We start from the raw sequence: 27,085 nt of genomic DNA on the forward strand, positions 1-27,085 counted from the left end.
ATGGGGTAAGACAATGAGCCTTTTTCTTAAAGAATGTGCAAATAGGAGCATTATTAACACTAAAGACCACTTCAAAAAAAACACTAAAGAGTAAAGACGGAATGGGACTATGGGAGGTTGTTGATGTTATGATTTATTAGGTCTTGGAACCTTTTTTTTTTTTTTTTTTTTTTTTATGGTTGTGTACTGCAATATTAATTTGGTATTGCTGTTTTTTCTTAGGTTATTTCCAAACTTGGGTTGTTGAATAATCAAATATATGACGCCATGGTTAAAATCTTAACAAAAATGTTTTTATTTTTTAAAAAATAATATATTATGAATTTTAAGGCCGGGTTTGCTTGGGCCGGTTGAGCTATAGGTCACCAATAATCAAGTCCAAATAGCTAGACTCCATATTTTTTTGGGCCCAAGAAGAAATCTTTCGAGCTGGACAGGCCCGGCTTTCCTTACTCCACAGTGGTATATATATATATATGACTAAAAAAAAGAAGAAGAAGTAATGATAATCCCCTTATTTATGAAGAAATAATAAAAATTAAAAAAAGTTTACCATACATTAATCATTAATTCTTATGGACCAATATTTGGTGTTTCAGTAATTTATTAAAACACAAATCAAATTATCTTTTGATCACCTCCAATGAGAAGATGACATGTGACGTCCCATCGAACACCAATTTAGTTTCATCCTGTTAATTATTTGGTGAACTCCATGATCCAATAACCAGAAGCACAGCAAGCAACTCGGGAAGTTGAAAAACCAGCTGCTAAGGCCAAGGCCTTGAACTCAATCTCCGTCCTTTCTTTTCCTCCAATCATACTAGACATAATATTGTCATACTGCGAAGCAAACCTACCCACGAGGGTCGTCTCCGGAGCCACAGACACAAATGGATCAATCACAATTACCTTTCTGCCCTCCCCCAACGCTTTGTAGCAATTCCTTAGTATTTTCAAGCATTCCTCATCTTCCCAGTTATGGAGTATTTGCTGTCAAGAAAACCAGTTTAATTAGTTATTTTACCCTCCAATTTGTTAGGGTTATCTTACATCGATTGTAGAAGGGCCTGGTGGTCACTTTATAAGTGTGAGTGAAAGTCTCACCTCTTAAGCTTACTTTTTGAGTTGAGATATGCCCAAGACCACCCAACACTGGTATCAGAGCCCAGGTTTACCAACAAGTCTCAGCCCAATAGTTTACGGGAGAAACGGGTTGTCGCTGCTCCGACCTAGGGCCCGATGTGTGAGGGGAAGATTGTTGGGGTTATCCCACATCAGTTGTTGAAAGGGCTGATGATTACTTTATAAGTGTGAGGGAAAACCTCACCTCTTTAGCTAACTTTTGGGGTTGAGACAGACCCAAAACCACCCAACACAATCGAATTTGGCAAAAAACTTTGTACTCACCTTCAACATTATGGCATCACCTTTCGGAACTTCTTCAAACATACTGCCTCCAACATGCTCTATGCCTGCATCATGCATGGATGGATGATGAGACATGTAACCGTTAAATATTTTTATTTTTTAAATCGCACGTTTTAAGTTTGAAAACACAATACGAACCAGTATAAGACGGGGCATTCCTTAATGGTCCGGGCAAATCGAAGTTAATGCCCTTAATGGAAGGGTAGTCGGAGATGATCAAGTTGAGGGTGGAGCCGACTCCGCCACCGACATCAACTAATGATGAAAGGCCCTCAAAACCCTTGTATTTTTTGAGAATTTGTTTCGTGATAAGGGTGGAGTGTTGACCCATTGCCTCATCGAAAGCCTCTCCGAATGTAGGATCTACTACGTTGTCGTACTCATAAATCGGCATTCCATGGGTTTTCACGAATGCCAAGCCACCTTCAAGCACCGCGCCCTTCAACTGGAAGCTAACAAGAGTCCAAAGAAATTGAAAATAAATAAATAAATAATAATAATAAAATTACTCAATAACGCTACGAGATTTAACTCATGGCGAGGGGGGGGAGGGCGTAAGAACCACCATGGATTCACTATATATGATTCAGTTTGTATTTTCATATTATAATTAAGGGAAACTTTACTTACCCTTTCCAAACTTTCGAGTTTTTTGCAGACACTTTCCATTATTCAAAAACTCACTTTCATGTATCCAATTTCAATCTCCTTTCACTTTCCCCTTTCCGTTAGGATTTTGCAGTTAAATCAAACGGTCAAATGAGTAAAAGACCTTTATACTCCTAATTTTTTTAAAAAAATTTCAAATTTACCCTTATTTATAAATAAAAAATTATGAAAAACTTCACTTATCCCCCTTGAACTTACACGTCTTTTGCAAACACCCCCCAATCTTCAAAGTCTCTCACTTTGGTGTATCAAACTTTCATTTCGTTCCAACTACCCCCTACCATTAGATATTGGAGTTAAATCAAATGGTAGAATGAGTAAAAGACCTTTATACCCCTAAATTTTTTAAAAATCTCAAATTTACCCTTATTTATAAATAAAAAATTATTATTATAATTATTATATTAAAAAACAAAGTGACCTATACTTGTGACCTTCCGATGGGTTACTTGGTGACCCACCGAGGTCTTTCAAACTGTTAGAATGTAGTGCTGCTCTAATTTGTGAAAGTGTAAGGAGCGAATAGAACACCGATGAACCTACGGGTCAAGAGTTTTTTTTTTAATAAAAATAAGGGCATTTTAGGAATTTCATACCCCTCCGTTAGGATTTAACAAAAAATCCTAACGGAATGTGGTAACTGAAACGAAACAAAAATTCGATACACCAAAGTGAGAGACTTTGAAGATTAGGGGGTGTTTGCAAAAGGTGTGTAAGTTCAGGAGAGGTAAGTGAAGTTTCTCCAAATATTATAATTATTATATTAAAAAAAATAAGGGCAAGATTGGAATTTCACACCCCTCCGTTAGGATTTCACAGAAAATCCTAATGGCATTGGCAAAGTGGAAGGAAATGAAAGTTGGATACATCAAAATGAAAGTTTTTGAACAATTGGGAGGTGTCTGTAAAAAACGCAAAAGTTTGTAAGGGGTAAGTGAAGTTTCTCTTATAATTAACTTACTAGTGTATTTCATTAGATAAAAGATTAGATTAAGCCTATTTAAAACAAAAAAACTCATAAAAAGCTTTAAAAAAACAACAAGCCCATATAAATTAAGGCCATATATAGTAGTTATAAATAAATAAAGACAACAAAAGGCTAAAATTACAAAATAGATATTACGAGCAATATTTAGTCAAGAGTGCAATTATGGGTGAATTCCGCCCCTCATAAAGTACAAATGAGGATGTGGAATAAGGTTATTATCCGCTCATATAATGTGGTTTAATTTACATGCCTACTTTCTACGCAGTGAAGGATTTGGTTGAGTTCGATCAGAGGGAGTCGACCGATTTAATACAAGTATAAACCCTGGCCTAGGGATGAAATTAGTGATTTAGCAACCGAAAAAGAAAAAAAAAAACAAAAAAAACCTTCATTTTGCCTTTGCTGGGATTTGGTAAGGTATCATTTATTAAACTATTGAAACCAAATGATCGATTATGGTGTGATTACACGTAAGTGTTAAACTAATGATTAAGTAATTAAATTTACTTCTTCCTATCAGCTTAAGCTTTTGGGATAACTGATGGTTTAACATGGTATCAAAACCTACCATAGAACGAATAGGACTCACACTACTTACTCCATGACAAGGACCAGAAAAAATACTGTCTTGCATGTGTGTTGATGAATAATCTCACATTGCATGTGAACAAGATCTTGGGGATATTTATAAGAAATAGACAACTCTCTCTTATTTAACCGGTCTTATGAGATGAGTTAGGCTTCTGAATTTTTTCATGGTATCAAAGCCAAAGGTTCTGGGATTGAACCTTAACTTCGTCAATTCACCCATCATCTATTAAAAGTGAGTTTGCTTAAGTTTTTGAGATAACTAGTAGTTTAACAAAAAGTATATTCGTACCAGAAGTTCATGACAACTTGGTGGCGAGATAAAAGTGAAAATGGGGCCAGCGACCCTCTATCAACGCTTCTAACGAAGCAGTTCCCGGCAAGCGTAAGCCCGTAACGTCTCTGAACCTCGCCATCATCGAGAGTGTGCACAGAGCAAGTGAGAAGAGAGTAGGAAGCAAGCAGATGCAGCATGCGGTCCAGCACAACAGGCGCATGAGGATTGCGAGTTGGAAGGTAAGAGGCGATAGTATAAGGCGAGAGTTGCACGTCGGGGCCTGCTTTGCTAATGATCTCCAGCACTTTGAGCTCTATGCATGCATTCAACACCATTGGGAAAATGAAAGAGCTACATAATACGCCTGCATACATAATTGCTTCATCTTCGTCGTCCTGTCTACTAGTACTCTGCTTTCCTGTAAACTCCATTCTCAGTACTCTATATAAATTTTACGTGATTCTGGATTTATTTATTTATGTAATCAAACTAATCTTATTTATAGAAGCTATGCACGTTAAAGGCTAACAATATTGTAAGATTAAGACATATGCCTAACTTGGCTAGGTTGTCTTTCAAGTGGTCAAGCCACCATTTTGACACCAAACCACTCAACTCACCTTTTGTTTAATTTTCATTGTTGCCATGATTTGGACTATTGATTTAAAATAAATGGTCCAAAAAATGGATTGAGATCCCCTAGAATTCTCTTTAAATTTGAGATTCTTAAATTCATAAATTGCAACCGTTCATCTCATCTAAACGTCTAAAATAAGCCATGTTTCAGTATTTAAGAAGGAAACATGGCTTATTAAATTTATTGAGGGTAGCTTCCTCATTAAATTTTCTCATTAGATACTGAAACATAGCTTATTTTAGACTCCTAGATGAGATAAACAATTGAGATTTATGAATTTGAGAATCTCAAATTTAAAAAGAATTCTAGAAAATCTCAATCCCCAAAAAATTCCTATTAATTGCACCCGTACAATGTAAGTTAGGTATACGTAATTTTTATGAGTAGTGAGCACAACTACCAACCTTGCTCACGACACATTGATAAGGAGTTCTAGGGTTGGTAGAAAGAGAAGTGAGCACAATTACTAATTGTTAACAATAATACGTTGAGATTTATGAATTTGAAAATCTCAAATTTAAAAAGAATTTTAGAAAATCTCAATCCCAAAAAAATCTTATTAATTGCACCCATACAATGTGAGTTAGGTATACGTAATTTTTATGAGTAATGAGCACAACTACCAACCTTACTCGCACCACATTGATAAGGAGTTCTAGGGTTGGTAGAAAGAGAAGTGAGCACAATTACCAATTGTTAACAATAGTATGTTGAGATTTATGAATTTGAGAATCTCATATTTAAAAAGAATTCTAGAAAATCTCAATCCCAAAAAAATCTTATTAATTGCACGTGTATAATATAAGTTAGGTATACGTAATTTTTATGAGTAGTGAGCACAACTACCAACCTTACTCGCACCACATTTAGTGGCGGAGCCACGTTACCCCACGGCACCCCCAAGGATTTAATTGTTTTATTTTTATTTTTAACCCACTGCACCCTCAAAAAAAAAAAAAAAAAAAATCTTTTTACAATTTTACCTACCCATTACTCAAGACACAACAACCATTCTCCCGCACCCCCATTTAACCCATGGCAATTTAATCCACTGCCACCCTTCTCCTGCACCCCTAAAAAAAAAGAAAATCTCTAAGACGCTCTCTCTCAGACTCTCTCTAGTCTCTTCGTAAAGTGCAGTTCTAGACACCTTTTTTTTTTTTTTTGGTATTTTTGTCTTTTTGATATAGTGTCGACATGTTACATTTCTAATATATCAATTTGAGCACATATTTATGAACTTTTATAGAAGTTTTTTGTGATGCATATATATATATTATGTGAATTACCAAATTTTTAGGGTGAAGAAAATTTTTAAGACGCCAAAAAAATTTTAACGGTACCCCTAATATAAAATGGCTGGCTCCGCCACTACTGACCACATTGATAAGGAGTTCTAGGGTTGGTAGAAAAAGAAGTGAGCACAATTACCCGTTGTTAACAATAGTGCGTCCCCCTTCCCTAGCTATGAGCATAAGATATTCTTGGGGGAAGATTCTATCTAAGAGTTTGGCTAAGAATTAATTAAGGAGAGTAGTATATATGTATACATTTTGACAAATAAATATCCATTGAACTAGATTGTGCGCCGTAGAATTGATAGTGCTGCTAGGTGGGGTACTCTATTCCATGTAATCTCTCTTCTTCCTCCTTTCATATAGTTTTACTTTGCTTTAAAATAAATAAATAAAAAACCTACCACATGCTTGAGAGGAGGGGCATACTTAAATAAGTGGTCGATTTTGTAGTCCCTGTATTTTCCTAACAAGAGACAAGAAACAGGAAAGAATGATTCGTGGGAATTATGGACAATGAATACTTTTATGTCTAAGTCTGGAGTAATTCTAGGTGGCTTATTTGTGTCATATTTGTATCCTACTAAGAATGATGTGGCTATTAAAATCACATTTTGATCAAAATTCAATAATAATGAATCACAAGCTCAATGGTGATTTTAATAGCCACACCATTCTTAGTAAAACACAATTAGGCCACCTAAAATTACTCCTAAGTTGGTGAGGATTATTTATAATTACACTTTTCTTTTATTTTTTTCAATTGATTAGCCTTTAATCCACTAATATTCCATTGGGTGGAATTTTTGTGCATTCCCATAGCACTTCCGACTTCCGTAGATTTGATCTTAAGGCATGGCCGTAGTCTTTAGGTATGGTATTTAATGAATTGAATGATTGATTATTCATTTATTTTTTATGAGCAACTTTTAATTAAGACTAATAATTTTTTACATAATCTGTAAATTTAACACAAACTCAACATGAAATTAGTGAATTAGAATTGTGAGGTATAATCTATTTAATTCAATAGATCGGGTTAGAAACGACCTTATATAATCAAATAAATACCAATACCTCAACAAAACCCGAACCCGACACACGACAATTAGTACTAACAATTTATGACACAAATCCTACACGAAATTCATGAATTAGAATTGACATATATAGTTTTATACAAATGCCTTCACATTAAAATGACCCAAACTCGACAAGCAAACACGAATTGTCAGCTTTTCTTTTGGTAGGACAAATGCGAAAGTTATTGGGCTCTAGATTAAGATATCTCTAATTTCTGTTCCAAGGCCACAGAACTTGACTCACATGGTATTGATTTATTTATTTTTTTCAGAGCACATGGTATATAAATTATCACACAAAATCCCATATTGAACCTTTAGATCTTTGCGTTGGGTTGACAAAGTCGCCCAAGGAATTTATCCTCATAATATATAAGGAAAAGTATTATTTGCACAGCTCCAATGTGAGAATATGCAGTTAAACAAAAGTGAACCAAACAATGTTAAAGAGAAAGAAAGGAAAGCAAGGGGGGCAAATATTGTATAGCCAAAGGGAGCCTTACAATGTTCAAAACCTTTCACATTTCACGGTGCATACGTTTTATATCCTTCATTCTTTCTGATCTTTAACAAAGAAGAGGGGTTTTTGTAAGCTCCTGACAAGTAACATAAAACATCCTATAAATCTGACTTTCAGTAACCTTGATCCTGATATGATTATCTGGTATTTTCACTGCCGCTAAATAGTCCTTGCTTTTGGTTCAAACAGACATGATGGATGGCCTTGGCTGATGCTAAGGCAGAGTCTCCTCTCTTGACTACTTTCTCGAGCTCTCCAACCTTCTCTGACAGCAGCCTCACATTTGCGTTGGTGGAATGGACCAATTTGTTTGCATTTTCCAGAGCAGAGCATAACTACCAAAAAAACAAAAGTGGGAAAGTTTAGCAACATTGTCAGAATAAAGAAAAACACTTTTTTTTTTCTCAAGGAAACAGCATTCTTCAAACAGCTCGAGGGTGTAGAACAAGACAATGTCTCAAGTTTCATGTGGCGTAACACATGTTTGTGTGAAAAGCTATCAGCTGTGAAATGATTGCAAGTTTTTTTGTGTAAAGCCCAAATAACAACCCCCCCCCCAAAAAAAAAAAAAAAAAAACCAGGTATACTACCCTGACTTCAATTTCACCTTTAGGGTTAGAGCCGTCCATGAGTGGTCTGTGCCAGAGAGCGCCTCATTCAAGCGGTCATAGTCTTCCTGAAGCAAGATCAATGGAATTAGATGCTTCTTGCAGTAGAATCTATATATACTGGAGATAGTGAATAAAAATTGGGAAGAAAGTATCATTTCTGGTAGATTTGAAATGCTTACATTTCTGATCAGCAATTACTAGGATTACCGTTACTTCAGAACCAACATGTGAAAAAATAAAATTACAGGATCAAATTTGCAACGCAAAGCAAAGTTAGTCTACTCTGGAGTTACAAGGCATTCCATGCAACACACGACTCTCCCATATATTTATTATTTAGAAATATGGAGCTTTTCAAATTAGTGTTTGAGACCCAATACTTTGAGATGTAAACCATAAATACTTCAGTTATTTATTGTTATGTATACCCGGTGGCGGCAATGAAATTGAGAATATAATCCTTAAATTAGAAAGCCTATATATATATATATATTTGATAAGTAATGAAATTAGAAAGCCTATATTCAAAAATAAGAAAATGGTGAATAAATGGGATAGCTACACTCCTAATACTTGTTATCATCCCACAAGCCACAGTAAGTTCACTTGTCCAAAGTAAATGAGCTGTTGAGAAAGACTTTAAACTTTTCAGCTGTAATGCTTGTTACAGAGCATCATATTGGATAGAAATCTTCATGAATGCCAAAAGGTTCTTCAAGGTAGCACTAACACTTTACACATAAGGAGTGGCAAGATGATTTAACTTAAAAGACCCACAAGGAAAAGAGGAAGGCTAGAAAGAGTGAGTAGAGGGTATGAGCACAATGGCCTATAAATAAACCAAAGATAGGCTCCACATAGAGCTGATGGCAAATAAAATCACCATATCATATCTAGTGGTTGGAAATAGGCATTAGCTTGTGTATAGCGTTTAGAATCTGAAGAAATCCACAAAATTAACACAATTAAACTTGGTATTCTGCTTTACTTACATCAAATTTTTTATTTTTTTAACAAGATAAATAACAAGCATTAAAAGATTAAATATCCAAAACTAATTTTCAAGCAATAATAAATAGGAAAGAAGCACATACTTAAAGTATAAAGAAACTGTCTCCATATTTAGCTTCCATAGATAACCTCAAAATACAATACCCATAAATATCCCTAAAATAACATCAATCAATTTGCTATTTGGTCCTTCAAATGTTCAGATAAATTAGATTCCCTCTTCTACTCAAAATAACTTGAAACAAGTATTGAAACTCCATTTTTTATGAAGAAAGTTTTATTTTGTCCCAACCCAATTGTCTGAGCCGTATCATGGCCGATACGTGTCGGACGTAAATACTTCAGCCATTTTGAAGTAACCCTGCTTTCTAGGCCAAAAGAAACTCTCTTCAAGTGCGTAGATCACTATCAAGATTTGTGATTCATTTTACAATCTGAGAGCACTAAGCAATCACAAATAAGTAATAACTCGGATGAATTGTGCCATCCTACCAGTTCAGTTTAGCTGAGTGCTACAGATGGCAAATGAAACTCTTACTCCAGTTAATTACTAAAGGACAATGTTAAGAATATATTGCTACAATTCCAAGCCATCTTTCAGAGGAGGAGATCATTTAGGACAATTAATTAGTCTAGACCAGTTCTTCTTTTGACTCCTACCAACTTAGTTTTTTCCTTTTTCTTTTTAACAAGACCACTAGAAATCAATTTGACCCGAAACTACGAACCCCATATGAACAAGCTCAGAGTGCTTCCTTAAATTCCAGCCATTGTTTTCCAATTTTGCATCATAACCTTTAAAAGTTCCTTATCCGTTAACCAATCTTCTGATTCGAGAAGATTCCTTTGCAATTGGAAAATTGGTTCGACTTTCCTAATGGGTACTCCCTAAGATCTAGTATAATAATAAGTTCACACAAATTGAGAGCTAAACGAACGGAAATAATAATAATAATAATAATAATATAATGAAGTTGAACGGGAAGTGAACCTGGAAGAGCTTGGTGAGGTCCAATGCTTGCGCTTGAGGGGTGTCAATGGGGCTGGAAATGGAAGAGGAAGACGATGAGAGAGGGGTTTCATGGTGGTGTGGAGGATCAGCACCGTCCGATTCTCCAAGATCGCTGAGCAGATCGCCTATGCATAGAAGCGGCCCTCCTATTCCTTTCATCTTTCATTACGCAACTTGAGTTTTCCCTTTCGAGTTGCACCAAATTTATACCTTAGCTTAGCTGGGTAAGCATTGGGCTTCCGCCACAGGCCCACGGTAATTTCTTCAAAGCAAGGCCCATTAAAGGGTGCAATGGATCGGGCCGGGTCTTGGATCGAAGTTGAACCGGGGGAGCCCCTAATCACATTTTGTCAGCGGAGAGTACCATCTTCGTCTTCCTCACTCGGGTTTTGATCAGGCAAGCTTCGAACCTTGGATTATTTCGCAGGTCCAAAGGGGTTTTCAGAGATTTGCTTCGGATTTGGTAGGTTTGAGGGCTTTGGCCTTTTGGGTATTACTTGAAAATTTCTCACCTGCTCTTTACATCGACTTCAGTTATCGAAATTCCATAATCAGAAAAAAGTTTACATGTACTATACAGTTTCATGATTGTTCTTAATCACAATGACGAGTGAAACAGGTTGAAGAGTGGGGAAATGGGAGGCGAAGAGACTGTCAAGCAGCTCGAAGACTGCTCAGTTTCCAAGTCGGTATTTTTCTTTCACATTTTTTTTGCCTTTTTTTTTGCCTTTTTTTTTTCTATTTATCTCTCTTGCTATGTTATGGTGTTGAATTAAGAGTTCTCTCTAGTAATACAGCAAATGGGGATTGAAAATTGTGATGCTTTTCTACTTAACCTCAATTTTGGCGTAGTTGAGATTGTTTGTTGGGTTCTAGTTGATGACATTTTTGGCGTAGAGGTGTGTAATAGGCTTTCCTAAATCTCTTTATAACCTAGATTCTTAAGCAGGTTCTTCCCATTTTGTGAGTTATATTTTAATGTTATGTTACCCATTCTTGATGAGCATAAGTGTAACGAAGAGATCTGTTTGTGTTTATTTGACAAGTACAATCAATCACATAGCTATCTGCAAGTCATTCAGATATTTTGAGCTGTGCATATCTTGAACATCTAAGTAACCAAGTATGCTACTTATCTAAAATTCCATCATTGAAGTTCTTTTTTTTCTTCTTCTTCTTTTTGGTGGGGGCAGAATAAATCAGGAATTTTGCTTATGACTCACACCTTATTGATTTGCATTCAATTGTTTAACATAATAATTTCCAGAGTTATATTGGTGCTTCTCATTTCAATTGTTTTGATTCCTTTGTCCATCTATGATCTTGGAAGGAAGAAAAAAAGAAATTCTGTCAAACTGTTTATTTCCAATCCTTGCAATTTTGCAAATATAGCTTCATTTTATAAAGTCACATCTCAAGCTTCTCTTTGACACGATAGATGAACATCTTTTTGTTGTTGTTGCAGTTGGCATGTTGTTTGTTTTCTTTTAGTTATGTAATCCTGTATTTGCTCAAGAAAATAAAAGTGTTTTAATAGAAATATGAGTGTTACTGAATGTCAAATGTTTGCAGCGCACTAGGCACATGGGTTTTTTCAGTGGCAGGGGCTTTGCTAGCAATTCCAGTGGGTATAAAACGGAAATCTCTAGCACCCCTTGTGTTCTTTGGCACAACTGGTACCATGCTTGATATTATCATGGGAATCACTGCTTGTGAAAGAGAACATGCGGAACGCCAAATGAAGCTATTAGAAGCTCGAAATTCTGCAGCTGAAGCTTCTCTTGCCGAGACAGCAGCGGATTCCTGATCTGAAGCTTATATTCTCATATGCCTCATGTTTGGTAGCTGTCAGTTTGTTCAACTTGTTTGGCTGTAAAAGATGAATAGTTCTTGACAGTCCTTTGGTGAATTGGTATTTGTTTTCCTTTGTTTTGATTTCTCACTGTTCACTTGTTCATCACTTCAAATATCACTCTACAGTTGTTTGTGGTACAACTCCAACTATTTATCAGCCGCAAATCTATTATCAGTCAATAACACAAACTTCTTGTTCATTTTTCATTGATTTCTTTGGAGACTCGGAGAAGGGGCCTGGTTTGTTAGGTTGAAGATACGCTTCTATAGGTGGTTTCTACACATTCAGTTCACCTTAGCTTTGCAGCAAAGTTGTGAGGTTGCAAATTGAGATAAGTTAGCTTTTTCTGCGATTTGTTTTTAAATCGCATTTTTTAGTCTGCAAAGTTGCGATGCCAAATGTACTCGAAGTTGAACATTTGACACAAGAAAATCATTTTTATTCGCTTAAAGAAAACTGTATATCTTCTTTGAAGATCTCCAAACACTTCCCCTTGTTCATATTTTGATTTGCAAGACTGGGTAATTAAAACGAAAACAATGTAACATTTATTCCTCAATTGCAGGTATGAAATGTACATCGGATCATTTTGCTCTGAAGCATGGCATTGACATAGAAACCATTTCAAACCTCCCGTTTGCCCTATCTAAACTAGCATTTACAGTAACTTCAAATTTCAAAGGAGTGTTTTTTCCTTGTTGCAACAACAATTTCAGAAAAATTAACCAAATCGAATAGAAGTTCATCTTTTTATCACAATGGTGATTTTCCTTCCATTTGAGATTCTTATGTGCATATGAAGAATCAGAACCTTGAACATCTTTTGGATTAGGGTTCCAGTCATGGCTTTGCCCTCTATAGCATAAGTAGACTCTTTCAGCCTTGATGTTTCCAAACAAGACTTCTGCAGCCTTGTTCCTGACGAGGAGGGGCAAGTATTTTGATTCATCCCATACGTATAACTGCATTTGAAGGCAGAGATTAGCACTTACCATGTTGAATACAGAGGAGAACATGCAAAAAATAACAAAATCTAAAGTAGTTGCCAATTACAAGATTATTGTTGACAATGAAGAAGAATCTAAAACAATGTTATTACAATAAATTCAATTCAGATGTTTGCACGGTTTTTCTTTAGGTTGTTTCTTGAAGAGACGAGTGGGGAGAATGCCCGCAACAAAAATTGGCGACTCATGAGCCATTAAAATATAAGAAGGAACTAAGGAGATAAATCGAATAAATCTGTCATCCGGCCTATGTAATGATTTCCTCTTTCTGAAATTGAGGCAAGAGCAATCTACCACGTAGAAGGGAGGCAAATACCAATTTCTCTTGCGAGCCAAAAATAAAAGGAAAAAGCCAACCCGCACATGCATGTATGCATAACAGATACTCCCAGAAGAAAAGGCAGAGAAAGAACTTCAGTTGTATCATGGTTTAGGGTGTGATGGAATGCCAAAGTTCCAATCTTAAGTCCTAACCTCTGAATATTAAATCTCCATGAAAGCATGGGCTTTCTAAATCACCATGTCATCAAGATTTCAAAACACTATCTTTCAAGACCAGGAAGTAGTATAGAAATCACCATTCATGAAGCTATGTACTTCAAGGAAGTACTACTGAGAGGCCCAAAATATAATAACCACATAAGGAAAAAACATCATTAAACCAGAAATCACCATTTTCGAAGCTATGTATAAAGGAAGTAATCGTGTAAGGCCCAAAATGTAATAATAACATAAGCATTTAACATCATTAAACCAGAAATTCCACCTGCACACTAGGTCTATCAAACAATCTTAATACCATAATAATAACATAATAGTCTGTCCATTGTTTATTGATTAAAATGTTGCAAGTCCATTTTTTCGGAAGATTTTAGGTTCTAAAACATTTGTCTTCATACCAAGTGATGGACTGATCCCCTCCTCTTTTCTGCTTGGTTATGGATACATTGTTATTTCAGGGATTTGAGAAATACATCCTCATGTTTTTGCAACTCATGTATTTTGCAGTTCTCCACATTAACGAGCATTAAGTTAGTTGATATCAATTAGTCCTTGTCTAGCTCTACTGAATAAATCTGAAGTACTTAGTACTTTCCCTCTCACCATTTCAGTTAGAGAATGTAAATTACTCCAAAATGATTTTGTTACATGCGAAGTGACAAGATACTGTGAAGATAGGTGGAGAGTTTAATTCAGTGCATGGGATAAACATGGATAACCCCAGTGAACATACGGTTTTCCTTCAAGAATAAAAGTTGTGGCATTTTCATTATATTTATGAGGACAGAAAATTAGGCAAATCACAACAAGTGCAAGAACAAATCCATACCATAAAGGGTCTATATATCAAGCTTACTGCATGAAGACGGTCTGAACTTTTTGAGCAATAGAGTGGAATGGTGTTTTGCTCAAACATGGACCTGCTTCAATAAAAGGTAAAAGGCATTCAGTGATCGTACTGATTGCCATTGCAACAAAGGAGACTATAATCTTCCATACCTATACTCCAAATTCAACGGGGAACCACACAGCTGGCAGCCAGTGCAAATGAGATCCTCCGCTAAACTATCATCTCCAGTTCTATATAATCTCCTGCTGAGAAACATCTTTTCCTCCTCGAAATCACCAAGAGCTATCTGGATAAATGGCAGAAAAATTTCCCCAACCGATGCATGAAAAACTGCCTTGCAGGAGTTTGTTAGACATGATACCTCTGAAAGGGAAACACAGTCCCTAGATTTTCTCTCTTCCACCACTTTCCAGTTTCTTGAAAAATGCCTCTTTTTCTGTGCAAGTTGTTATCAGTAATTCGTCCAAATATTTAGATGATGCAGTCGAACATGGAGATCAGATATATGAAATGAAGATGCATCTGAATACAGAAAAATCACCGAAAGCAAATAACTCACTCCTCACCCAGGGTCTACATGCAACAGAAAAGAGATAAGCTTTCCCATTAACAATAGGGGTATCAAGGTTTTATATGTATAAGCATTTAGTATGATGGCATAATCCTTCAAATAAAACTAGTATCTGTCTGTTGTAAAAATACTACTGATACCCTGCACAATTTTGAGCTTATATGCTAACTGAAAGCTATTTCAAGAGGGAAAGAATGTAAGTTCATGGAGGAATCTGTCTTTACCTAGATAATGGATATGTGTACGTAATAAGACATGATAAGGAAACATAATATTACCAAAAATTAAATGTGAAATTAAGAAGCAAAGGGCACAGCATGCGACTCTACTCACTGTGCATTATAAGTGAACTGAAGTGACAATTGAAGACTAGAAAAAGAAGCCAAGCATAGAAAACAGAGCCACAAAGTGGGGAAGCATATACAGAACATAAAGCAGCAAAGATGGGAAATTTTATGTGCATGCAATAGAAATCACTTGGACACAGCTCAACACATGTTCATAGCCACTAAAAGTGTAGAAGAAAACATTTTACATAAAATTAGTTCATTTAAAAGTAAGTCTGCATCCATGTTCCACAAGCAACAGTTACATATTATTAGCCATGTCAAAAGACTGTGAAAGTTGAAAAGGCAGCAAACATAGAAGGGTAAAGAGAGTACTTGATAACTGTGCAAGTCAATATTGCAAAGAGTGGATCCAGCTTGCTGCACCCATCCTATCACCTTCCTAAGCTTTTCCTTTGTTGTTATCCCAACTCGACAATTGGCTATTAAGTCATCAACACCTAAAAATATAAAGATATTACTTTATGTGCCTTTCGTTTTGTCTAAATAAACTTCATACTAACTACATGCTGGTGCCTAAAATCAGTTAAATTTTAAGTAGGTGGAATAAGAAGAATGATGTGTCTTACACTAATTATTTTGAATCATCTAAGAAGGGTAAATAGCAAAGTAATTTATGCAGAACATCCCAAAGTCTCCAAGGAAATAAAACCAAATGAGATACCCTTTGAGAAAAGTGATTCGTGAGGGTGGATCAAACATTGTAACATTGAGCACTGAACAGTTCTGGCCTCAATAGTACCTCCAAATTTTGTAATCTTGACATCTGAGTTAAGCAAAAAGATGTTAAAATCCAAAACTCAATAAGATTAAGAGAATTATAACAGTAGAATAAGTCAGAAAATCAAACTTTAAAATTGAAATACCGTAAACAAAGATGGTTTAATAGAACACATGTTCGACAGAAGGTACTCTAATTTACTAGAATCCAATGTGAATATCCCAGAGACTGTAAATACAATAAGATCCATAAGCACAGCACAATTGACAAAATGGCAACACAGAAATCTACGAAGCTTTAGGAAACATCAAAGCCTTGTGCTCTTTCATCCTGAAAGAGATGAAATAGAAGCTATATTTCTACCGAAACTTGTACTTACATGCGGTGAAGTGAATTTTAACTCTATTTTCAAAGTTATTTTTAGGGAAGAATACACTTACCCCAATGAACTGACACCTAATTCGCATTTATCTTTCCAAACTACCATTTGTGATATTCAACCCCCTTAAACTACCATTTCATTGCAACCAATTCGTAGTTGACGGGGGTTAGGTATCAAAAATGGTAGTTTGGGAGTAAGTGTGAATGAGGTGTTAGTTGTGTATATATTAATAGCAAGAAAAAGAAACGGTGAGCGATATCTCAAACCAAGCCCAAGGAGGCATTGTTATTTTTGTAATTGGTTACTTCCACCAAAAGGAAAACTATTAATGAAACTTTAATCGTTCTTAAATACCAACTATGACTGAGATCTATCACAGTTCATGGGGGATAAGACTTAAGAGTATTTTCCCCTTAATTTTATCATGCATGTCCAGAATCTCAAAGCCATACACATGAATAATCAAACGAATGTTGCATCTAAAAAGCACATAAGATTAAAAAACTCCGACATGTGAAATGTAGACATCAAATTATACTAAAACAATTAAAAGCTTAACAGTAGAACTATCATAGAAGAACACCATCACTTAATCCATGTAATCCCCTTTTGTTTTTCCTTTTTTGTGATGTGAAATGACCACCGATCTACAGCTGAATTTCACAGCTTTTCATATTTCTAACTTCAAAGATGCGTACTGCATTAAGCCTCAAGTGCATTTATACAATCCAAAGCTTAAATTTTTTTTTTTTTTTTTTTGTAAATAGCATTGTTTGCACGCGTTATGTGCACCTCTCATCTTGTATCATTATTATCACATCCAATTGTGAGATCCGTTAACTCCTTATGCACAAGAAATGGGCAAATAACATTTTTCATTGGGCCCAAGCCACATAATTTTGGATGCATATATAGGGTTTTAACTAATTAAGAACAAATGAAAGTGGAACTCACTTTGTAGAAGTAGGATATCACCAGCAACTGCCAATGATGCCATTTGTTTCTGCCATAGGGACACCGAAAAAAATGGTCGCGTGTTGTCGCCGACCTGAATGTGTGTCCTTATCACCTCTCCGCCATTCGACAGCTTATACTGCATGCAACAATTAATAACAAAATTTTGAAGGAAATTCTTACAAATCACACAGTCACAGACAGACGCATAGATAGGGAGAGACCTGAACAGGCGTGGACCGGTGAACTAGAACGAGAAGCTGAACGAAATCGCCGACGTGGAGAGCGGCGTTGGAGAGGTCGATTAGAGGTCCGTACCATCCGATTGCTGACGTCATTGCTCTACAGACCGAGTAAGAGTTATTTGCTTTTTTCTCTTTTTTGGCGCGTAAGTCAGGACTTTGATATACACGGCGTTTGGTCGCCAGCTCACCATTTTTTACTCCCATTTATTATACTCCTTTTATATCATTATCATATATTTCCAACACTCATTTTATATCAACTAATACGTCACTTAAAATAAAATAGGTGATAAAATTAATTTAAAGAGTAACATTACTGATAAAAAATAATAATAATGAATTGCTACAGTTTTTACTCTTAGGCTCCGTTTACTTCGACGTAAAATGATTTCTAGAAAATAATTTTCGCATTTTACGGTGTTTACTTCAACGTAAAATAGTGGTCAAACCGAAATCATTTTCGGTTTGACCAAAAACCCTTTACATTTTCAGGAAAATGGTTTACAATTTTTAATTTCGTAAACCATTTTCCCTGCAACTCGACGCTCTTCTGATTAGAAATAAAAACAAAAAAACCCGACGATTTCTCTTCACCCTCACGCACAGCTACAACTTCTCCTTCACCTTCACGCTCAACACACACAGGCTGCACAACTCCTCTCTCTCTGGGCTGAGCTTCACGCTTCAAATCCGAAGCAGATACTCATCTCTCTCTTTCTTTGTTGAATTGTATGTATGGAGCGATTCATGGAGCATTTTGATTTTGGTTTCTTTCTCTGTTGGACAACTGGAATTCATGGAGCATTTTGATTTTGGTTTCTTTCCCTATTAATGTATCAGATCTGCGATTGTGTTTTACTCTCGTATCAATCAGTTGGGACAGATTGGGTTTTGGGTCTATGGTGTGGATTTTGGAAAATGAGAACTTCTAGAGTTGTTTTGGTGTTTAATTTTTGGAGTTTTTGGTTGGTAGCTGTTGTTTTTCTTGCTTTTTGCCTTGAATTGCTCTGACTGGCTGCGAAGAGAATATGAGATGCGATTATGGGAAGAGAGTAGAGAATAAATGCTTTAGCTCTGTTTATGGTTGAATTTGGCTATGATTGTTTTGAATTTCTCGTGGTTCTGCCCACTTTGGTTCATGTTTGTAGAAAAATTCATCACGCCCCCTCTGCCTCTTATGTAAAAAGGGAGCCAAAAAGAATTGTAGTCGTGCAAAAGTGGTTTACTTGAAACCTTTTTCACAAGAGAGGCCCAGTTACTTTGGGCAATTGCAATCCATGGCTTTGAACACCAACTGTTTGACGAAAATGGCCAAAGAAGAAGTTCACCAACAACAACATCACCAACTGGGTCTCTGTCTTTGTCTCTCTCTTTGTCTCTCTCCCAGTTCACTCCCTCAACCTCACCACCACCACCTCTGTCCTCTTTTTCTCTCTTTTACCATTTTTCTCTCTAGATTTTCTTGCTCTCCATGGACCGAAGTGACAAGCAGCAGCAGCAGCTGCAGCTGTCATTGGCCAAGTGCGCGCGGCAGCGATGCAATGAAGAATGGTTTGTTTTATGCATTTGTTTTTTTCTATGTTTGAGTGTTGTAATTCACTCCAATTATCTTATTTTTATTATAAGCATATATTTTGATTTCTTAATTGTTTGATATCTCGGTTTATGCCTTTTATCTTGTAATTAGTTCTTATTCCTATTCATGTGTTCAATTTAACCTAGATGTATGGACATTTTAGATACAGTACTTTCAAAATACGTTTTCTATTTTTCTATTTTCTTTTTCTCAAAAAATGGAAAATCCAAAAATATTCTCAGTTAGGTTGATTGTTTTTGTCAAATTTTAACAATCAAACATAAATTATTTTATATTAATATTTTTATATTGTGAATAAAAATTACATTTTATAGGTTAATATAATTAAATGAAAATATTAAAAAAAAATTGATTTTCCGTGCGCGCAGTAAACACCGTAAAATGTTTTCGGCAGAAAACATTTTCAAGAAAAATGACTTCCCTAAAAATATTTTTCGACGGAAATCATTTTACGTCGAAGTAAACGGAGCCTTAATTGCGTAATATTTCACACAATGTTACATACACGAACACATTCTTCAAATACTTCAAAGCAATTAATGCATTTATCAAAAAACTCAAAATGAGGAAAATGTTTCATTCTCTTTTGAGATCACCCTTCAATATTGGGTCAAAAAGCCAAAATAAATTGTTTAAAAATTCTTTTTGACATGTCCACACAAGAAAGAAAGAGATATTTGAACTAGTGACTTTCGTTTTATTAAGTATAATTCCACCTCATGAGAGTTTAAAACTGATTCTTGAGCTCCTTTCATGCTCCCAAAAAATTGTAAAAAAAATTATAATAAAATTTAAAATTGGTAGCACTCGAAACATTTCCCAAATAATGCTACCAATATAATCCAGAGCCGGTAACTAATAGGTGCTGGTGAATCACTAACACATCATTGGGACAAATTGTTATATTAGAACCCAAAACATCCAGAAATGGGATTGTACCAAACAAATATTAAAGGCAGCCATTTTTTAGCACAAATATAACCCACGCAGCACTTAAAAGAAGAGAACATATTATTCAACTGAGAATAACAGTCGGCCACCCAGTTTTGGCAGTACAACATAGAACAAATGCAAGAACATACCGGATTGAGTACTACTAGATCTTGCCACCCAAAATCAAAAATCTATTGGGCTGCAGTCAAAGGGGGAAGAAGAAAAATACAGCATTTAGCTTTGAAGCTCGTAGCTCCAGATGACAGCAGATAGTTAACCAAGAAATATTGGATGGAACTGGCCTACAAAAACAAGGGCCTATTCCAGCAAGCAGCTTCTGTTAAAAAAAAAGCCACAACAAAACCTCCAATGTTGTTATCTACACCTACCACCAGATGTTTTAGCATACCATAGATTCATAGAGCATCAACAGACTTAAAAAACCATAATATTTTCCCTTCTAGAACTCTATTTGAACTATACACTAATTCGTATCTACAACAGAGCTTTGCCCATTCCATACAAAGCTCTGTTATCTTCATTTCCTGTGTCTCCTTCAGTTCCAATAATTTCTGTGACACTTCCAAACACCCAAATTACCTTAAGTATGAGCTCATGTACAGCTTCACCCCAATATCAATGGGTCCATCATCCCCACCTACTGCATGAAGTGATACAGGAATTGTTGAAAGGAGATGCACAGTAAGAGGGAAAACTCCAGGATCAACTTCAGTATTTGTAATGTCCGATTTGCAAACGGGCTCCAGATTCTGAGCAACAAAACCAGCATCTCCTACTTGTTCATTAGAACTCCCTTCAAACACCCCTGGTTCAATTTCCAAATCATATGGTCTTACTACAAATGCAACATCTTCAAGTGGCTTCCATCTCCCAGGGCTACCTCTCCTAGACGAATGTTTGTTGGGACATAAATTAAGCACCAATGTGGATGTAGCCTCCAGCCATTCTACAGTCAAGCTTTCAACTTCATCGTAATATATCCGCCGCTCCATCTGAAAGCGTGAAGGCAAAAGCATTAGAAAAAAAGATGCGAAGCATAAAACAAAAAAATGAAATAGAGAGAGGCTTTATTCCAGAAATGCATAGAAAGTCAAAAACAACTTACAGCTAGCTTTTGAATATAAATGGACATGAATCTTGGCCCAAGACCCAATACTCTTGCTTCTGAAAATAAAATCTGCAGGACAATAAATAGGCCAAACATGAAGCAATAACCAAATACAAAAATATTCTGCGCAGACACAAAGACAGCAACACCCAAACCACCACATCACTAACTTTTTTTCAAAGTATTTGGTTCTATCAGACAGATTAAAATTTTTTATTTAATTTGCATTAAGCTTCTAATCAAGGACTCTTCAAGACTGGAACACTAAATTCATTGCAATGCATTGAATCATCAAACTATCAGGTCTAGTAGAAGACTACTCATAAAGAGAATGAGTGCATACGCTTTCACATATTCCTGCCAAATAATCAGGATGTATATTTCTACATCATGCTGGAATTCAAGTTTAAAGATAATAAAAGTCATAATGTGAGCATATAATATGATATCTGTAGTATACAGAGCTATGGCAGCAGGATCCATGGACAACATAAGGAGAAAGGCACAAGGCAAAAGCAGACATAGAGAAAAATCATAAAACCAATGCAGCATGCTCTTGTAGGACAATCTAGCTACAATCTTGCTGGCAAACACAATCCACCAGTGATAAAAACGAGCGCAATTAAAAAATAACTGCAAATTTCGAGGGGATAAAGGGAGAATAAAATATACCTCATTTTTCTTTAGAAGGACCCACATGCAGAGTTTCTCACAGGCATCCTTAACATTCCTACTTGCCAACTTTCTCTTATTGCAATAAGCAGCAACACCTGCAAGTAATTCAGTGCAGGGAACTCTGTGCTTTAGTGCTGCAACTGACAATGCTTCCTTACCTTCCAGGGATTCAGCAGCATCTCTATCAAACTGAATACCAGTGAAACATCTTCTTGCCACTTCATCTCCCCTGCTAAGTTTGTGCGATGTTCCTTGATGTTTCAAATACAACTCCTCAGCTTCTATGGCTGCAGCCAGTGTCCGGTGTACTATAATATCAGCATACCGACGCAGTGGTGAAGTAAAATGAGTATAGAGAGGAATAGCCAGTGCATAATGACCCCAATCCTTTTCACCGACATTTAAATCTCCACTACAAAAGTATGTAGCCAATTGCATTGGCCTTGAAGCATAAGAAATAAGAATATCAAACAGCACAGCATCATCCTTGAGCTTTTCCTTGATTTGCTCTAGTGACTGATTAAACCGGCCAGAAGAAGTGTCCAATTCCAGACCATGCTTACAACAAAATGCTTCAAACTCTCTGAGCTTCCGCATATTAGGTTCAGGATGCCTCCGCAGTAATGCACTATTAGGGAAAGCTCTAGATATGATTTCAGCAGCTGTCCTATTTACCAAAAGCATAAACTCCTCAACCAAGAAGTTTGACTCCTTCTGTTCACAAAGCATAATATCAAAAGGAATACCATAGGCATCAAATTGAAAAACAACTTTGGTGCTTTCCAGCCGTAAAGCCCCATCACTAAACCTCTTCTCCTTCAAAATTTTGGAAACATCATGGAGGCTTTTAACAGATCTAATTACATCAGGCCACTCAAAATGGCCATGCAGCTGGGGATAGCCATTTTCAATGATGTTAGAACTATCCACATTAAATATTCCATCAATAATGTCCTGCGCGTGTCCATATGAAAGCTTGCAACAAGAGTGTATCACAGTACGGCCAATCCAGCGATTTACAACATCCCCAGCATAGTTGATGTCCAAGAAAATAGAAAATGCAAGTCTATCTACTCCTGGACTAAGCGAACCTAGATTCTCTGAGAGCAGTGGGGGCAACATTGGTAATTTATGTTGAAACATGTAGACACTCGCTGATCGAATCTGAGCTTCTATGTCTAAAGCTGTGTCAGGTAAAACAAAATACGACACATCAGCAATGTGGACTCCTACTCTAAAATTGCCATTGGACAATTTTTCAATGGAGAGAGCATCATCAAGATCAGTTGCATTGGAAGGGTCAATAGTAAATATGCACAAATTTCTAAGATCTCTTCTACTTTGAAATTCCTCAGGTGGCACCTCCCAAGGAATATGTGGAAGGCTTGACAGTAATTCAGGAGAAAATTCAGATGAACGAATCGCATTTTCAAATAAAATTGCATTGATCTGGGGCTCTAATTCACTTCCCCGTCCAAATGTATGCAATATATGTGCTTGTGGAACAAGACTTTCTTCATCCCAGTCATCAATTCGCGCAGCTACCAGCTCCATTTCAACTGTTGAATCACCCTTCTCCAATCTTTGCCTGATACAGTCTGGCAAGCCCTTGACGAGGACTATCATTTTTGGAAATTTAGGATCATTTGGAGTCAGGTGTATATACTCACGATCAGATAATGACAATGAACTCTTGTTCTTCTTTACGTCTTTTCTGCAGAACTCACGGGAAGAAAACCACTGCTTAACATTAAGATAACCAACAATAGCATCTCGACGGGGCGACCTCTCAATTATGGCAACAATTCTGCCAGTTGGTCGTTTTGACGAGAATGAACTAATCAAAGCACACATCCTCCCCACTGGAGTGATAACTTCATTTTGCCCACTGGAAGAATCTACATGTGAAGAATCTGAAGCAGTGGGGAAATTTCCATCAACAGTATTACAACTAGCTGGTATAATCGGGTCAAAGTGAACAGTTTCACCATCACCATAAGAAAGCTTCTTCTTCTCAGGAAAGGGGCAACTTCTATATCGGAAATACTCACAATCTGCCTCTATCTTACTTTTACCTTTATAGCTATCACTAGCAACATCACTATCTTCCAGGAGCAAGTTACAATCTTCCACCTGTGGGGCATTGTTACATAACCCAATTGACCCTTTCATCCGGGTCCATAATGACAAACGATCGACCTTCACCACTACAATGTCTCCTTCCACCTGCATAAAGAAACCATGTCAGAGAAATTATAAGCATCATCCTCTAGCAAAATTAATGAAATAAAAAAAAAATTAAAAAAAATCTCAATGACAACACTTAGATGATGAATTTATCTGAATTCTGATAGCAGATTTTTATTTATGACATGGAACCCCCAACCTTCAGTGGACCAGAGTAAACCCCGGATACCTGCCCCCACCCGCAAGAGACAAGTATAGCTTAAGACCTGGGTGTTTGTGAAGGATGTCAAACCTGGGCATCCTATCAGGGAAGTGTATGCATCCAACAAGGGTGTCATAGTAAAAATGGTACAAAACTGGTCAGCATATACTTGTTTTTAATATAAAACAATGTACCATAACAGATACAATGGTGGATCTAACTCATCACCAACTACCAACAAAACCAATTAAGGTACACCATGTAAATGCACATAACAATAGCACAAGGGAGATTTTTTTTTTTTAATAAGTACTCGGCAAATATCATAAAAGCGTTAAGGTGCCCTTAATTACACAGAAAGTATACAACATGCAGCACAAGGGAGAATTAAAAATATCACTAAAGCATATCGATACCTCCATTCAAAAAAAGAATACAGCATGATAATATAATTGGAATGTTGTAAAACCAAAATCCAACAGCTTCATTAAATGTAGAATTGGCGAAGGGTTGAGAGGGGGAGAGAAGGAGCCGGAGGCTTTCCACGTATAAAATGCATAATGCAAGAGATGAGTCAATCAAAGAATATGTAGACCAAACCCAATCCAGACTTACAGCTCTATTCTGGGCTGCAAATCCACTAACTAGAACATCTGTTGGTACCCCATCAATTTTGCAATAAGCCTGCAAGTAAAACAACATAGCATCATATCATTCATTCAGGAATCTATACATGAGGAGCTCAGAAAAACCAAAACGTCATAATTTTTATTCAAAAAAAATGTCACAAACCTCAACTTTATTGTAAGCATTGACACGAAACAAAGCTCTAAAAGCATCGCCTTTCTGAAACAGAAGATAACAAATGAGAATAATTTCCATTCTCCAGCAACACCGGTGCAAATATTCAAACATATATTACACATCAAGACCTGTTTACAGACTGACCTTTAATGCCTCATTAACAGCCTCCATGGACCAGTGTGGATCAAAATATTTTTTTCGAGAACCCTCAATGTGAGGTAAAGGAAACAGATCCTTGTTTGTAAATGTCCCAGGTAATCCACAAGCAAGTGGTTCAGAGCAAGATAGTGAAAACGCTCTTCTACCAAAATCAGATACACACTGATTTGGTATGCTTAGCAACTCCACGGAGTCCGCTTGTTCACTGATATGCATTGTTGGCATGGAATAGAAAGCAACATTGGATACTCCAGTTAATCCATTCTCATTTGGATGATGCATGTACACTACTTGCTGCTTAGATGACGAATTACTCAAGGATGCAGGTACAGCATTACATGTTCTACCATCTCCCATGCACTCTGATGCTTCCCCACGTATTCCATCCACTGAACCACAAGAAACCAACAGATAAGGAGATAAGGGGAGAAAATGACAGTCAAGGTCGATGGGTTGAAATTTGTACAGAGACTCGTATAGGGGCAGAGCCAGAATCTTCTTCCAAAAGGGTATTATACCATTCACAGAGAGAGATAGAGATTAAATCGCAAAATTAATGCAAAAAACTTGTGGATTGCAACCGCCCTAAGCAACAGTTAAGGCGGTATGAAGTGGCATAAGATAGAAATAATTTAGGCTGCAAACCGCAAAATTGCATAGATTATACTGGAATTTATGCACTTCATATCATAATAAGCAGTTGCAAGACAATCCCAGCCATCAGCATTCAGCAAGCATAAAATTTTCCAAGAAACCAAACGGACGCCACAAGACCATTGACAAAAGCGTCAACAAAGAAAGGCAAAAAGACCACGAATCTAATTCCTGGCTTAACTTACTCAACCACCTCAAAACTTTAGATTTTGATCTTTGTATCTGAAAACAAAATCTCTCTCTGTCGGCCTAACACAATTGTCACACAAATCCAGAAATGAAATTCAACCAAGAGAAGCTCATTAACGATACAAAAAAGTGAAAATATTTTTACCCGAAGTAACTCTTAGTGCAGAATCCCCAAAATCCAGTTATAAATTTACCAAACTCTCCAAAAAGAAAGAAATAAAATAAAAAATAAAAAACCTGAAGCAGGAGGGGTTTGCTTAGATCGGCGATTAGATCGGCGCTTCTTCTTCTTCTCCTTGTCACCATCGCAATTCACCGCAGACGTTTCAACCACAGATTGCTGAACGACGCCCCTCATAATTCAATGACAAAATCAACCCGCGAAAAAAGGAAAACCCACCTCCCCCCACCAAAAAAAAAACACCCAACAAATAGAAAACGAGAGGGAAAAAAATCGAAACCCTAGATAGATCAGAAAAAACTGAGATAGAATCCGGGCATCCTCCGATTGGTTAAAAAAATATACCGGAAGAAACCAACAATAAAAGTAATAACAATAACACCAACAATACGAAGAGAAAGAGAAAAATAGTCTAAGAAGCAAAAGAGGAGGAAGAAGAAGAAGAAAAAGAAAAAAAAAAAAAAGAAAAAAAGAAACAGGTGAAGAGAGAGGGCAAGGGGTTTTATATATTATGGAGGAGGAAGGTATAGTGGTAGTAGTAGTGGTGGTGGTGGAGGAAAATGACGTGTTGAATGGTCGGCGGGGACATAGGCGCCGACTCTCGATTCCTTTTGTCCGACTCTGACCCTCTCAACCCTTCTTTACTAACCTTTTCCCTCTCGCAAGCCTTTTCTTGTCGCCTTCTTTTCTTTTTCTTTTTCTTTTTCTTTTTATTTTCTAATTTATGAGTGAGGGGAGTGGGGGGAGTTGGCCTGGGTTGCTTCGTCTTCCGACACGTGTTATGCTTCTTTTGGACTTTTGCAAACAGCTTGTGGCGGGGT

At 36.6% G+C, this 27,085-nt stretch overlaps 5 protein-coding genes across 5 annotated transcripts; 1 reads left to right on the forward strand and 4 right to left on the reverse strand.

Annotated features, from left to right (window-relative positions):
- Positions 1 to 566: 566 nt before the first annotated feature.
- LOC132169418 (caffeic acid 3-O-methyltransferase-like) lies at positions 567 to 4,384 on the reverse strand. Its single transcript, XM_059580483.1, has 4 exons — positions 3,969 to 4,384; positions 1,570 to 1,883; positions 1,411 to 1,475; positions 567 to 993 (listed from the first exon to the last, which is right to left on the reverse strand). The coding sequence occupies exons 1-4, from the start codon at positions 4,382 to 4,384 to the stop codon at positions 700 to 702; spliced, it is 1,089 nt and encodes a 362-aa protein (XP_059436466.1). The 3' UTR covers positions 567 to 699.
- Positions 4,385 to 7,425: 3,041 nt separating this feature from the next.
- LOC132162255 (uncharacterized) lies at positions 7,426 to 10,291 on the reverse strand. Its single transcript, XM_059572517.1, has 3 exons — positions 10,101 to 10,291; positions 8,095 to 8,163; positions 7,426 to 7,822 (listed from the first exon to the last, which is right to left on the reverse strand). Exons 1-3 carry the CDS (start codon positions 10,278 to 10,280, stop codon positions 7,625 to 7,627), a joined length of 447 nt encoding a protein of 148 aa, XP_059428500.1. The 5' UTR covers positions 10,281 to 10,291; the 3' UTR covers positions 7,426 to 7,624.
- Positions 10,292 to 10,472: 181 nt separating this feature from the next.
- Positions 10,473 to 12,182, forward strand: LOC132167487 (uncharacterized). The gene is made up of 3 exons (XM_059578484.1): positions 10,473 to 10,584; positions 10,741 to 10,806; positions 11,694 to 12,182. The coding sequence occupies exons 2-3, from the start codon at positions 10,757 to 10,759 to the stop codon at positions 11,926 to 11,928; spliced, it is 285 nt and encodes a 94-aa protein (XP_059434467.1). The 5' UTR covers positions 10,473 to 10,584; positions 10,741 to 10,756; the 3' UTR covers positions 11,929 to 12,182.
- Positions 12,183 to 12,264: 82 nt separating this feature from the next.
- Positions 12,265 to 17,668, reverse strand: LOC132167479 (uncharacterized). The gene is made up of 7 exons (XM_059578472.1): positions 17,534 to 17,668; positions 17,310 to 17,448; positions 15,917 to 16,018; positions 15,568 to 15,692; positions 14,484 to 14,770; positions 14,314 to 14,404; positions 12,265 to 12,938 (listed from the first exon to the last, which is right to left on the reverse strand). Exons 1-7 carry the CDS (start codon positions 17,645 to 17,647, stop codon positions 12,561 to 12,563), a joined length of 1,236 nt encoding a protein of 411 aa, XP_059434455.1. The 5' UTR covers positions 17,648 to 17,668; the 3' UTR covers positions 12,265 to 12,560.
- Positions 17,669 to 20,144: 2,476 nt separating this feature from the next.
- LOC132180335 (DIS3-like exonuclease 2) lies at positions 20,145 to 26,882 on the reverse strand. Its single transcript, XM_059593132.1, has 7 exons — positions 26,321 to 26,882; positions 25,226 to 25,629; positions 25,070 to 25,123; positions 24,893 to 24,961; positions 21,886 to 24,114; positions 21,211 to 21,282; positions 20,145 to 21,097 (listed from the first exon to the last, which is right to left on the reverse strand). Exons 1-7 carry the CDS (start codon positions 26,439 to 26,441, stop codon positions 20,681 to 20,683), a joined length of 3,366 nt encoding a protein of 1,121 aa, XP_059449115.1. The 5' UTR covers positions 26,442 to 26,882; the 3' UTR covers positions 20,145 to 20,680.
- Between the last annotated feature and the right edge of the window lie 203 nt (positions 26,883 to 27,085).

The sequence above is a fragment of the Corylus avellana genome, chromosome ca1 (genome assembly GCF_901000735.1).
Source record: "Corylus avellana chromosome ca1, CavTom2PMs-1.0".
Lineage (NCBI taxonomy): Eukaryota > Viridiplantae > Streptophyta > Magnoliopsida > Fagales > Betulaceae > Corylus > Corylus avellana.